Source organism: Moschus berezovskii, chromosome 15 (genome assembly GCF_049115385.1).
Source record: "Moschus berezovskii isolate FMDL1 chromosome 15, NW_MosBer_1.0, whole genome shotgun sequence".
NCBI classification, from domain to species: domain Eukaryota; kingdom Metazoa; phylum Chordata; class Mammalia; order Artiodactyla; family Moschidae; genus Moschus; species Moschus berezovskii.
The window spans coordinates 10,770,866-10,784,160 of NC_142474.1; the positions used below are offsets into that span (position 1 = coordinate 10,770,866).

Genomic DNA, 13,295 nt, shown 5'->3' on the forward strand with positions numbered 1-13,295 from the left:
CCAGTCGTGCCCTTACTTCCCAGAACTTGACCACAGTGGCAGTGGAACACTTTGCTACCCTGGCCTGTTCGCAAAGCAACCACACCCACTGCATGTGTCATGCTCTTCTGGTTAACCCAAGCAGGCAAATAACCACCAGCCTTTAGTAAAGCCCACACGCACTTGCCATTAGCCGATTCTCCTCTCCTCCTGGCACAATGCCACCTTCTCCAAGATAAGAAGCAACTGGCTATTTTCAAGGCTAAGCCAAGGTAGAATGGCTGGGGACTCTCCCTCCCTTGGGCCTGCCGTCGCTGTGGCAGTCCCGTGGGAGGACCAGGGAACAAACACACATGTCCTGGTGGGCAGTGTGTACTTGCACAGGTAGATCAGTGGGCATTTAGTGAGACTCACAGAGCTGGAAGGGTTCATTATCCACCCCTGTGATTTTATAGATGTGAACACTGAAGCCCAGATGGGACAGAAACTTCACTGAAGTAATACACATGAAAGTGACTCTGAGTGTTTAATAAGAGACACCTATAAAGAACAGCGAGATGCAGGAACAGGCTACCTACAACCTAGGAAGGTAACCGTCTGCTCAGGTGAGCTGCCAACCTTTCTCTCTCCCGCCTGTCACAAGGCTTGGAATTTTATCACAAGAGATTCATTCTCTCAAACATAAAATCTTAGGCTGTCGAGCTGACAGAAACACTGGCTCTTGGAACCCTAAACTGTTTGGCTCTTAGACTGTAGCTCTGTCTTTTCCTTGCCTCTAGCTATTCATGCGTGTGTGCTCAGTTGCTTCGGTCATGTCCAACTTTGTGACCCCATGGACTATAAGCTCACCAGGCTCCTCTGTCCATGGGATTCTCCAAGTGAGAATACTGGAATAGGTTGTCAAGTCTTCCTCCAAGGGATCTTCCCAACCCAGGGATCGAACCGGGTCTCCTGCATCTTCTGCATTGCAGGCAGATACTTTACCGCTGAACCACCAGGAAAGTCCCTAGCTGTTCACACATGCCTCATATTCCCATTCATGACATTTCTTTTATTTATTTATTTTGGTTTGGTCGCCATGGCCTGTCGAATGCGGGATAGTAGTTGCCCGATGAGGGACTGAACCCTCGCTTCCTGCAGAGGAGGCACAGAACTTAACCACTAGACAGCCAGGAAAACCCCTCATTCATAACATTTCTCATTTGACAAAGTTATGCTCAAGTTCAAGGTGAGAGTGGTGGAATCCCATTGAAAACTGAGTTGGGGAGAGCTGGGGGGCATCTGCCCTTTGAAAAAGGTTCTCCTTGCTCTTGAGAACTACCAAGGTCCAGATGAGAGAATCACGGTGTTGTGAGCATCACGGTGTGTTCCTGAGGGTCATAGCCCAGGTTTTGCAGCAGGGGTCATAAACTCTCAGGGCCCCTATAGGGATGAAGCCCAGAAGATATTTCCCAGGAGGCGGGCAGAGAAACAGGGCCTCAGAGGCAGAGTCAGGGAGGGGAGACTACCAAAGCCAACTTCCCCCCTTTCCCAGTTGGCCGGGAGAAGGCTAGGTCCCAGGATCCTGCTGGGGGTGGGGTGGGGGCAGGTATGTGTTTGTGCAGAACTAGACCAAGGGTTTTAGCTAGTGTGCCATAGCTGCGGGCTGGAAGTGAAGGTCTGGCAGCCAGTCTCAGGGCTGAGAAAGGTGTGTTGAGCAGAGAAGGAGACAGAGATTTGAAAATGGACTCAAGTTGCTCAGAGAAGCAGTTAAAAGATGTTTGTTTCCTGAGCTTCGGCTAGAAAACTTTCAAACGTTCCTAGAGTCCAGAGGGCATAGCAGGCAGCATCGAGGTACCATCCACACCACATTGAGCTCAAGACCAAAGCTCAGCGTTCAAACCTCGGAGCTTATTTCGACCAACTCGGGGGGCCTTGAGCAAGTTGTTGACCCATTCTGGGCCTCAGTTCCCTCATCTATGAAAAGCTGGGGTGATAATAGCACCCCACAGGGCTGTCATGATAATGAAAAGAACTATCAATTGTGGGAAAGCCCAGCCAGGTGGAAAAGCCCAGCTTCTGGTGGCAGGAGACACCTTAATAAATGTTGTGCCCCAGCACTCCCAGCCTCCTCCACCCAGAACGATCTGATGCCTTGTTCCCTTTCTTTAGAGCCTGAGGACACTCCATCATCTGATACCCAAGAACAGTGACTAAGGAACTGGGGCACTTGACCCTGGAACAGGAAGATGGGAGATAGAGCCCCGCCCCATCCCCGTTCACATTTGCTGAGTCTAATCGTGGGGCCATGGAAGTTCATCATGCCATTCTCTATGTTTTTCCTGATGCTTGAAATAGTATATTAAACAAAAACACCCAGGGACTTCCGGGGTGGTCCAGTGGTTAAGACTCTGTGTCTCCACTGCAAGGGGTGCGGGTTCAATCCCTGGTCAGGAAACTAAGATTCCACATGCCGAGGAGTGCGGCCAAAAAATGAAAAAATAAAATCACGTTAAAAAAAAAGAAAAAACACCCAACCTGGCTGCTTTGCGGTGGCGAAGGCAGGCAGGGGTGGTGGTGCTGGGAACCCGAGTAGCTGAAAGTAGGAGCTTATCTCTTGGAATCTTTCTCAAGACCAAGCCCAGCCCCTCCCTATGGTCAGATCTTCAGGCCCTCCCTCCTCTCAGCCATTAGCCAGTCACCCTGGGGCCTGTCGCCGAGTCATAAAGTTGTGGCCACAGTTGTAAATGGCCATCAGGAGCTTGTGGGCGCGGGTGGGGCAGGGGGGCGGCAGGCCGGGCCGAGGCTCACCTTCCTTCTTCATGCCAGCCCGGAAGCACTTCTTGAGCCTGCAGTAGCGGCACTGGTTCCTCTTGTCTTTGTCCACCACGCACTGCCGGCTAAACCTGGGGAGGGCTTGGAGTGGTTGGAGGAAGAAAGGACAGCCCTCCTCCCAGGGTTCAACTAGGATCCTGGCCATCTGGTTGACCTCCGGGCTCCTTGATCAAACCTTTCATCCCAGGAGTCCTCCAGCTAATCAACCAGGAGCTGGAAAGGCCCTGTGGACTCTCTGAGAGCCCAACCCTGTCCCACTAAACATGAGGAAACTGAGGCTTCGAGAGCGGACACGTGGCCTCAGATGACTCAGCTATGAGTAGAAGGCACTGCTATTTTCCACGTATCTTATTAAAAGCCCAGAGCCCAGAGTGGGCTACTGGCTGTGAGTCAGTTTCAGTACTTGGTCCACATAAGCCACTTTCTGGAAGGGCATATGGAGTAGAGGCAGGCAGGCGCCACTGTGGTTCTGGGTGGTGCCCTGTCAACCCCAGGCTCTGCCGTTGATTCAAGCTGGGTGACCTTGGGCAAATTCCCAGTCCTCTCCAAGCCACAGCTTCCTCATCTATAAAATGAGATAATAATAGTAACCTCTGCAGAGGGGTGTTGACAGGTGAAAATGAGATAATTACCCAAATGGGGCTCAGTGCAGTGTCTGTTCATAGTAAGAGCTTGTAACTACAGCTGCTATTATTTTATTGTTGTTGCTACCCAGAAGGGGAGATGAAGGACGACTCTCCAAGGCCTTGAGAGAGGTGGAAAGGCCTGTGGCCAACCCCCTATCTGCCCCAGAAAAAGCGCCAGGTTGGGGGATGGGCCTCACCCTCTGCAGCTGCAGAGGAGACTTGATCCTAAGCCTCAGAGGTCCCCATTTGCTAAACGGGAAAAATCACGATGAGCTTCTGGGAGCAGTTAATACAGGCAAAAACTTAGTATGGTGCCCAGCACATAGTAAGTGTTCAGTAAAGGGATGTCTAGAATAGATACTGCCATCTGATCTGCAAGGGCGAAGAAATCAGAGGCCTGAAGGCCTTGAAGAGCAGATGGTTCCGAGACCTACCCAGGGAGAAGACAGACCCGGGGGAACAGCAGCCCAAGTGCACCCATTTTCCAGATGGAGAAATCGAGGTTCCTCACCTGCAGGAGTACATGTGGTTCTTCCTCACACTTCTCCGGAAGAAGCCCTTGCAGCCGTCACAGCTCGAGGCACCGTAGTGTTTGCCTGTGGCCCGGTCCCCGCAGATGGCACACAGGGCGCTGACACCCAGGCTGTTGGGTGCACTGAGGTTGGCACCCTCTGATGGGGATGTGTCTGTGCCGGAAAAACAAAGAGTGAGGACACAGGATGGGGAGGAAGTCACCTCTCGGAGGCCCTGCTCTCCTGGTGGTTTATATTCAGAAAAGGATGTGAGCCTTGTAGGGATCTTTCCAGGGCTCCAGGCTCAGCTAGACCCAGATGCTACTGACCCCCCTCAAAGCACTTGGGCAAGCTCCTTGCTGTTTTGGAACTCCAATTTTGCATCCATAACTTAGGGATGGTTGTGACACTGACTTTGTAGAGTTGTTTAATGAGGGTCTGCCCCTCCCCGTGGTGGTGATTGCTAACCTCAGCTTTCTCTGGGAAGGAATGAAGAAACTGGCTGTCTCCTAGGATGCGTCCAACAGTTGTGGATCCTAATTGGCTGGGCAGAGGGGGCTATGAGAGGGGCAAATATTCCCCCATCATCTCCAGAACTAAGTCCTATTTCTCACTGAGTGGCCAAGGCTGGGTGAGTCTCAGCTTGGTAGTCAGGGGCCTTGCAAATTCTGCCAGGAAACAGGACGGCATACATCAAGGACAGTGGCTTGTTTGCCCTCCTGGGAGGATCACAGCAAGGATCTGAGCGCCCCATAGCAACAGTTACTGCATTGGGACTTCCCTGGTGGTCCAGTGGTTAAGACTCTGCACTTCCAGTGCAAGGGGAGTGGGTTTGAACCCCAGTCAGGGAAGTAAGATTCCCACATACCATGGGGTAAAAAAAAACAACAACAAAAAACTGCTGCATCCATGTGAGGAGGGTGATAAGAGGTAGGTGGCTGTGGTCTTGGTGACTAGTGCTGCCTCTTAAGTCGTCTGTGACCTTGGGCAAGTTCCTTTTCCTTGCTTCAGTTTCCCCTGGGCCTCAGTTTCCCTAATTGCAAAAGAGGGCAGATTGACTGGTTCAGTCGTTTTCAATTTTATCTTATATTTCCACAGCTGAACCCTCATTTTTGTAAGCAACTCTTTCACCAAGGATAGACCTCTTAGAGAAGATGACACTGTGAACCATCTCCCCAGAAAAATGCTTGCAGACACACACCACACAAAGTCATACACACACACACACACACACACGTGTTTTCACCCTGAATCCAATTTTGGGCTCCTAGAGAACATCTAGCTAAGCACTGGACAGGGATATAGTGCTGTGGTTAAGAGCATAATCTCTCTAGCCCTTCTGCCCAGTTTAAATCCTAGCTTGCCCACTTCTTAGCCATGGGACCTTAGCCACATTAATGTATTTCTCAGTGCCTTCATTTCCTCACTTGTGAAATGCTGCTGCTAAGTCACTTCAGTCGTGTCCGACTCTGTGTGACCCCATAGACGGCAGCGCACAAGGCTCCCCCGTCCCTGGGATTCTCCAGGGTGTGGGTTGCCATTGCCTTCTCCGCTTGTGAAATGGGGCACATAATAATCTCTAGGGCTGTTATGAAGGTTCAGTGAATCAATATATGTGAAGTGCTTGGCAGGTAAAAGCACTATATCTGTGTTTGTAAAATAAAAACTTTTCTGCAGAAGACTCTGGGAGCAGATGATTTCCAGCCTCCATGCACAAGCGGACACACAGCCACATCTCATTTCTGTCATGTCCTGGCTGAACATCTCATCGCCTCCGAGGGTGCCCAGGAGCGCGGCCCCCTCCACTTGGTGAATTATTCCTGGAGATGAGGATAATTGTTAAGCTGCATTGGTGCCCTTTCTCCTCCAGCCTTGCCTCCTCCAACCACCGGGAGAGCTGACCCCACAACTCAGGCGGAGACTGGGGGAAGGGCTCACACATCCTGGGCAGGATAGGCTGGGTACTGCCAAGGAGCTCATCCTACTCCCTGGGGTCAGGTGACAGGGCCCATTCTCCAGGTGAGAACATCAAGGCCCAGAAAGGACAGGACCTGCCCAGAGTCATCACACTGCTGCTAAGTAGAGGAGTCAGATTTACGGTCCAGGCATGCAACCTGGTGCTGATCTGGCCAGTGCTGTCCTGTTGGGGTGTCTGCTGGAGGTTCTGATAAATAAGGACACCCTGCTCCTTCTGAATCAGGGATGGGAGGTGGGTAGGGAGCTTGGAACCTTCGCACTACCAACCCAGCACGTATGCAAAACATTGCCTCAACTTTCTGGCCCACTTCAAACTCCAATGGGGAATGTAGATCCTTCTTAAAGATGCTCAGAGTTCCTGACCTGACTCATGGAGGGCGCAGGATCAGTTACCAGTGCTAAGCCTTCAGGTTCTTTATCACATAGGATCCTCTGGTTAGCCCTGGGAGGCAGGCACTATGATTTATTCCCGTTTTACAGATGAGAAAACTGAGGCTCAGAGAGGAAAATGGCTTCACAAGTTTACACTGGTAGGAAGGATGGATGCCAGAATTTGAGCCCTGATCTTTCTGGCTCCAGAGCTAGAGCTGTCCTGTCCTCAGGACATCCTGTAAGGAGCCTGGCCCCTGCCTCGGGAACACACACTTCCTAAGAGCTGGAGGCACCCACTCTGAAGGGGCGATGGGGGCAGTTGAGGTCTAGATGGTGGTCAGGTATCTCATACGCTGTCTGTCTGGGGTCACACACACCCCACCTAGTGTAGCAGCTTCTTGTTTGCTGTTTCCTACATGTTTTCCCCTCAGCTCCCTCACATGATCCCTGGACACTCCTGAAAGCCAGCAGGCCTGGAATGACTAAGCCCATTTTGCAGAAGGAGCCAGGAGAGGGGAGGTGACATGCCCAAGGTCAAACAGTGAGTGAATGGCAGGGGGAGGCGAGCAAATGGTGAGACTGACCGCGGATCAAGCCCACTGACCACGGGCAGGGCAAACACCTCTCTCTGCCTGAGCTGAACTGACTCAAGTGCTACAGAGCTTGGCTAAAGCTGCAGAGCCATGGAAGGAAGGCAGGTGGGCTGCCCCCCTCCTGTGAGGCTGGCCTGCGACTGGTCAGGGCCCAGTGTCCTGGCTTCCAAGCCTCCTCCCTTCCCCCACCTCCTTGTGGAGGAGAACTCCCCCCACCCCTTCAGATGTGCTCTCAGTGATAACGGGAGCGGATGTACAAACCTGAGGAGACAAACAGCAACGCAATCTGGTCTGAGACAAATGGACGTGTTGCTGATGTGACACGTGTGTGTGAATGGCAACGGCATATCACATGAGCGCTGGAGAGAGCTGGACCCCAGGACGGGGATGAGCACACGTACCCAAGCAGGTACAAACAGGGGCACGAGACAGGATGCCCAAACTGGACATACGTCCAGGAAACCCAGGACACACAAACCACTCCACGTTCAGAGCTCACATGTGCAAATGTCCACAGACACACGTACACACAGTCATCACTGCTTACTGTACACACACTCATTGCCACTTACTGTACACACACTCATTGCCACTTATGGATGTAAGCAAGATAAACACAGATATCCCTAGAGATAACAACAAACACGGACCCACTCAGAGAAGAAATGCAACTAGAAATAGACGCAGAAGACGTGCACACACAGACCAGTGAACACAGACATGCAAATGGGTTCCTGCAGACATACATTTGCAACAAAGTCCGCCACGTGCCCACGTGTGTACACGGAAACTCAAGCAACCTTGCCAACAGGAGGTCACAAGCACACAGTGTGCTTGTGCGTGCGCGCGCACCAATGTGCTCCTGTGTGTGTGTGTGCGCGCGCGCGCACACACACACACACACACACACACAATGCGCGTGCGCATGCGCACTGCTGATCGCCGGCTCACTTAGCAAATCCTCCCTGAGAACTCCATTTTCTCTAAGTGGGACGTTCACCCCAGGAAAGTCCCAAAGACACCCTGAAACATAGTCATGTCTCCATCCACCGTCTCCGGGGACGGGACATAACCTTTCCATCTCTCTGGACCTCGGCCCAAGGGGTTCAAGCAGGGGTCATGTTGGGCCCAATGACTGGGGCTGGACACCGAGAGGACGCTCACCGTGAAGTCCCCGCTCCCGGTGACACGCTGCACAGCGACAGCTTTGGTCACAGGGACCACGAGGGCCTGGAAGGAACTCCCGGGCCCTATTTTTGCTGCAGATTGGTCCTGGCCGACCCCCCCCCCCCCCCGCCACCCCGAAGGCTTCTGGTCACTGTACCTGGGCACATCGACTTAACCTGGCAACACTTGTGCCCTCACCTATGGGACCACCGTGCTCACCTACCACTCTCCCCCAGCCCCAAACCCAGTGTGGCAGACTCGCTCCGGTACCTGGGTACACCTGCCCCCACCTGGCACACCTGCCCCCACCTACCATTGCCCATCGTCAACACCTGCACATTCTCAAACTCCAGGGTGGTGTAGGCTGGGTCCAGCGCGGCACTGTAGTCGGCCATGTCCATGTCGACGAGGGTTTTGGAGAGGCGCATCCTCTCTCTCCCCGCCTCGGCCACCTGCCCTGCCCAGGATGCCCACCCCGAAGGCTCCAGGCCGAGCCCCGGCCTCCGCGCTCCGCCCTCCCACCGCCTCCTCCCAGGCGTCCTCTCTGCCTTCCTGCGTTTCAAACCGTCCTCTGGGAGGGTCTGCCGAGAGTCCGGGCCTAGCCTCTGCGCAGGGGTGGAGGCTCTGCTGGGGAGGGGTGGGGGTTAATGGTTAATCGGCTCCCCCCCTTAGTAGACCGGCTGGGCGGGGCCCCGCGGATTTGGCTGTCTGTTGGTTTCTGGCTGACACCGGGGTGCTCTTACAACAGATGGGGGGGCCCTAACGCCCCAATACCGTGTTGCCAGTCCTGTGAGACGACGGACACTCACTGCCTCTCCAGCACTCACTGGACCCTCACTCAGCCACCCTCGGAGTCACTGCCACCCCGAGTCATGCTGATACTGACACGCTCACACGTGTCCCCAGACACTGACAGCCCACCTCCAAGACGCCCTAACTCAGGAACTTCCCAAATCATTGACTTCGACCCGCAGTGCTCTTGCAGAGTTAACGCCGCCTCACGGCTGGTGAATCAGAAGCCTCGGTCCCCGGCCCCACATACCCGTCTTCTAGATCCTCCTTCCAGGAGGCCCCCTCCGGTTTCTTGCCTTCCCCGGGGGCAGCAAGGACTGAGCGGGCCAGTCTCCTGTCTAGGTCCCCTCCCCTGCTCCCCAGGACCCCACTCTGGGCACCGCCAGCCCTCAAGGCGCCCAGGAGCTCAGGCCAGACTCTATCACCCCTTTCCTTGTCACCTTCTCCAGCTCCCCACCACCGACCCTGTGCCTCCCCCACCCCCCAGGGAAGAAGGGAGGCTTATAGTCCCTCAGACCCGGATTAACATTCAGGCGCCTACCACCTACTAATCATGACTCTGGGTAAATGATTCTCCTCTCTGAGCCTCAGTTTCCTCTTCTAGAAAAATGCACAATCAACTTCAAAGGGTGGTCTGAGTATTAAATGAGCTGGCATTGGGAAAACACCAAGCAAGCATCCATTTCCCTCCACCCCCACCCTCTCGGCCTCCCTTTCCTATCTCCCTTGTTTCTCTCCTCCCTCCAGAATGGGCTTCGTGGGCAAGTCACCTGAGCCACTCTCAGGCTCCCGTGTTAGCTTTCATGCTCGGCTATTCTGAACCAGGGGCCTGCATTTTTGTTCGGGACTGGGCCCTGCTGATCTTGTGGCCTTCAATTCATGGCTCACGTTTTTCTTCTCATCCCCTCCAGCCCTCGCTGTCCGCTACACAGACAAGGGCAAGAGCTCGCGATCTAGCTGGGCAGATAAGGTCTCGAGGTAGAGGTAGAAAGTTCAGGTCCAGGGAGCAGGACCTATGATTCTGGAGACCTGGGAGCTTGTCCTCCTTTGTTGGAGGGAAGGGCCAGGCAGAGGGATGTGGTAATAAGGGCAAGGGTGGGTGAATTAGTGAAAGAGGGCATTAGTGAGTGAGTGGGTGGGTGAATTAATGAAGAAGCGAATTAACAAGTGGGTGAGGGACTTCCCTCGTGGTTCAGTGGTTAAAAATCCACCTTGTAAAGCAGGAGACTCAGCCTCAAGCCCCGCTTGGGGCACTAAAATCCCACATGCTTCAAAGCAACTAAGCCTGCACCTCAACTACTGAGCCTGAGTGCCACAACTAGAGAATCCACCCCATAACAAAAGAGACTGCATGATGCAACTAAGGCCCAATGCAGCTAAATCAATAAATATTAAAAAAAAGAGAGTGGGTGAATTACAGACAGGGTGCATCAATACATGAATGAGTATGGATGAGTGGCTGATTTACTGAAAGACTGAAATGAATCGGTGAGTGACATGGTGGATTAGTGAGCGAAGGGCTGAATGAGTGAAAAGGTGGGGGAATTAACGAATGGGCACATCGGAGGGAGAGGCGGCTTGCATTTGAGGGGTGTGTAGAAGCATCCTCCTCACATTCTTCCAACTATTAGAAGCCCTTTTTCAGGCCTATGTAGCCTTGTTCTCCTCCCTCCACTTTCCCCCTGGAGCTTAGATCATTAGGGTGGGAAGTTGGGGGCAGCAATTGTTCCAGAGAAGAGAGGCTGGATTTGGCATTAGGAGACCAGATTTAGGACTTCCCTGGTGCCTCAGACGGTAAAGAATCTGCCTGCCATGTGGGAGACCTGGGTTCGAACCCTATGTGGGGAAGATCCCCTAGAGAAGGGAATGGCAACCCACTCCAGTATTCTTGCCTGGAGAATCCCACTGATGGCAGAGCCTGGTGATTTATGGACTAGCTCTGCCACTATTCGGATAACTTTGCTTAAATCATGTCTAAGGGCCTCAACTTTCCCATCTGTAAAGTGGGGTGAAGATCCTGGCCCAGTTGTTTGTTGATAAGTACAAGACCTTGAGGGAGGGAAGGAGGGACAGAGATTCCAAAAGGGCCGATGGAAAAGACTTCAGCTTCTGGTGGATTCCTCTCATGTTCCTCCAAGGACATCTGAGCCTGGTTCCAAGAGCCTTGGGCAGGAGACCCAACTAAGGGATAAACGTGGAGGAGAAGGAGGCACAGTCCCGGGAGGGGCTACCTAGGGCTGACACCTGTGACAGGCCACACACAGCTACTCTTCTCACAAACCTACACACAGGGCATCTCATCCAGTCTAAAGGGAGCAGTTCCCTACTTCCAAAAGTGGGCTGGGATTGCTGGAATGTCAAAGTTTAATCCGTAATAAAAATAACAAATCTTTGATCTCAATAGACAGCATCTTAGATTAAATTAAATAAAGTCTATGATCAATAGAGTCAGCTGTGCCACATGCAAGATCTACCAGGTGGGCAGCCTGCATACCATAAGTTACTCCATACACAGGGACACAGATGCTTTACCAAACACACAACACAGGTGATCCACTGCCTCTGAGGTACATTTCAGAAAACGATTTCATACCCCATCCACGTCCCACCAATCACGACCTACCGCATAAATAAATCTACCCACCCATGAACTCGAACTGGTGTAATCTATTACATACAGGATGCACTCCATTCTTGAAAAGGTGAAAGTGAAAGTCACTCAGTTGTGTCCGAGTCTTTGTGACCCCATGGACTATACAGCCTATGGAATTCTCCAGGCCAGAATACTGGAGTGGATAGCCATTCCCTTCTCCAGGAGATCTTCCCAAGCCAGGGATTGAACCCAGGTCTCCCACATTGCAGGGAGATTACAGGCAGATTCCTTACTAGCTGAGCCACCAGGGAAGCCCAAGAACACTGGAGTGGGTAGCCTATTCCTTCTCCAGTGGATCTCCTCGACCCAGAAATCGAACCGGGGTCTCCTGCATTGCAGGTAGATTTTTTTACCAGCTGAGCTACCAGGGAACTCCATCCTTAGCTGATCCCAAACAATATCTTCTAGATACACATCCCTCATATACACAACTGGCCACCTCTAAGATCTACCAACTCTGTGGCCTTGGGCAAGTCATTATTTCCAAGCCTCAGTTTCTCCTTCTGTAAAATGGGCCAAACTTGAAATTTGTTGTGAAGATGAGACAGGATAATATTATGAAGTTCTTAGCCCTTCCCCCACCGCCACCCCCACCCACCCCTAAAGGATAAACCGTGGACCTTGAAATCAGAAAGAGCTGGGTCAAAAGTCAGGCGCTGCCGCAACCGTGCCGCACCGAAGACCGAAGATCCCACGTGCCGCCACCAAAACTGGGCACAGCCAAACAAAAACAAAACCAAAACACTCGGGCACTGCCAGCTTCCCAGACTCGGCGACCTCGGGTTCCAGCTTTCTCAACCTTATTTTTGGCACCAGACGGCTTGTACCTTTTCCCCGGGGGATGGTGTGGGCATGCAATGACCGAGTATCGGCATACAGGGCAACAGCAGTGACTGCTGGGACTGACTCCTTGACCTTGGCTACACAGTCAGCTGGAGTCGGGACCCCTACACACGAGAACTCCAGGGACAGCTGGCCCAGCCCTGAGCAAACCCTGGCCTCTTTGCCATCAACTCTGCAGCCCTTCTTTATCTCAGCACCGCCCTCCACGGCTGTCAGACCCCAGCTCAACATGTCCCAGATCCCAGGGGAAAACAGGCCTTAGAGCTCACTTGGAGGTCCCACTCCTTCTTGTCATAGATGGAGAAGCAGGAGCCTCAGGAAGGGAAAGAGGGGCATTTTGAGAGCAGTGCCCTGGGCAGCCAGGGGTGGGGGAGGAGGGGCGGTGGGCAGGGTGCTCAAGCCTACGGTGCAGACAGAAGTTAAGGGAGCTGCCATTCTGGACCACAGCATTTTTCTCTTCAATGACAATAATGTTTCCAGGAAGATTCCACGCTAGACCCTGTGCTAAGACCATTCCACTCTTCTTAGCTGATCTGTCCCGCGTTGTAGCAGACACAACTCAGGCTCAAAGAGGTGAAGCCTCTTGCCTAAGGCCAACCTGATGTAAGAGGAGGGGCTGTAACTGGAGTCCCCGGTCTGACTCCAGAGCTTGAGGGCTTCATCTACTCCTTGCCGCCTCCCAGAAAGAACCTGGGACTTCTGAGCGCTGGTGGCTAGTGGTTCCGTCGTCACATTACTGCTGGAGCACGCAGGGGTCTGAGAAGTCAAGGAGCCTGTCCTGGTGCACGCACAAGTTCAGAGGCATCCTCCAGACATCGGCTACCCCAGGGCCACCAGGCACCTTCACGTCCCCTGGGTGCTCATGTCCCCACCGTCTCCAGCCTCTCCTCCCCCACCCATCACCCAGGGAGCAGTGCAGGGAACACTTATCAAGACAGAGAACAAAAGTCGTGGGGGAAAGAAGCCA

The 13,295-nt window shown here is 53.0% G+C and overlaps 1 protein-coding gene across 1 annotated transcript in view; it reads right to left on the reverse strand.

The window, feature by feature from the left end:
• HNF4A (hepatocyte nuclear factor 4 alpha) overlaps positions 1-11,901 on the reverse strand; it is a 30,872-nt gene extending 18,971 nt beyond the window's left edge. Inside the window, exons 1-4 of the mRNA XM_055437629.2 lie at positions 11,882-11,901; positions 8,354-8,469; positions 3,931-4,105; positions 2,770-2,864 (exon numbers count right to left, since the gene is read on the reverse strand). Coding sequence (XP_055293604.1) covers positions 2,770-2,864; positions 3,931-4,105; positions 8,354-8,468 — 385 coding nt within the window. The 5' untranslated portion in view covers position 8,469; positions 11,882-11,901. The remainder of the gene's footprint in view (positions 1-2,769; positions 2,865-3,930; positions 4,106-8,353; positions 8,470-11,881) is intronic.
• Positions 11,902-13,295: the final 1,394 nt, after the last annotated feature.